Genomic DNA, 356 nt, shown 5'->3' with positions numbered 1-356 from the left:
ACTTTTTTTAAATCTGATATAATTCTTCGTCTCAGGTCGAGGAGCAAGAGGAAGTGATGCTGTGGCGACCCAAGCGAGGCTCTATCAAGCTTCCTCATGTGGATCTCGATCCTCCTGCTCCTCTCTTGGAACAGGTTTCGGGGTGAAAGGCCGATCCTCTTCCGCTGATGCCCTCTTACGCCTGTCCTGGAGCCCCGTTCTTATACAAAGGATCAGGAAGACGGAAGGAAAAAAAAGCGAAGATGAAGCAAGGGTTGAATTTTTTTTTGGGGGGGGTTGAAGGAAAAACGTTCTGTTTTTTATTATTATTTTTTTTTAGGGTTGATGGTGATTTTTTTCCCCCTTTTAAGACTGGC

The 356-nt window shown here is 44.9% G+C and overlaps 1 protein-coding gene across 1 annotated transcript in view; it reads left to right on the top strand.

Annotated features, from left to right (window-relative positions):
* The window catches only part of LOC119593817 (forkhead box protein B2-like), a gene marked incomplete at its 5' end in the record, with an annotated part of 128,444 nt that extends 128,107 nt beyond the window's left edge, over positions 1–337 (top strand). Inside the window, 1 exon segment of the mRNA XM_037942846.1 lies at positions 36–337. Coding sequence (XP_037798774.1) covers positions 36–146 — 111 coding nt within the window.
* Positions 338–356: the final 19 nt, after the last annotated feature.

Source organism: Penaeus monodon, chromosome 32 (genome assembly GCF_015228065.2).
Source record: "Penaeus monodon isolate SGIC_2016 chromosome 32, NSTDA_Pmon_1, whole genome shotgun sequence".
Taxonomy (NCBI): domain Eukaryota; kingdom Metazoa; phylum Arthropoda; class Malacostraca; order Decapoda; family Penaeidae; genus Penaeus; species Penaeus monodon.
This window is presented reverse-complemented; position numbering and strand designations above follow the sequence as displayed.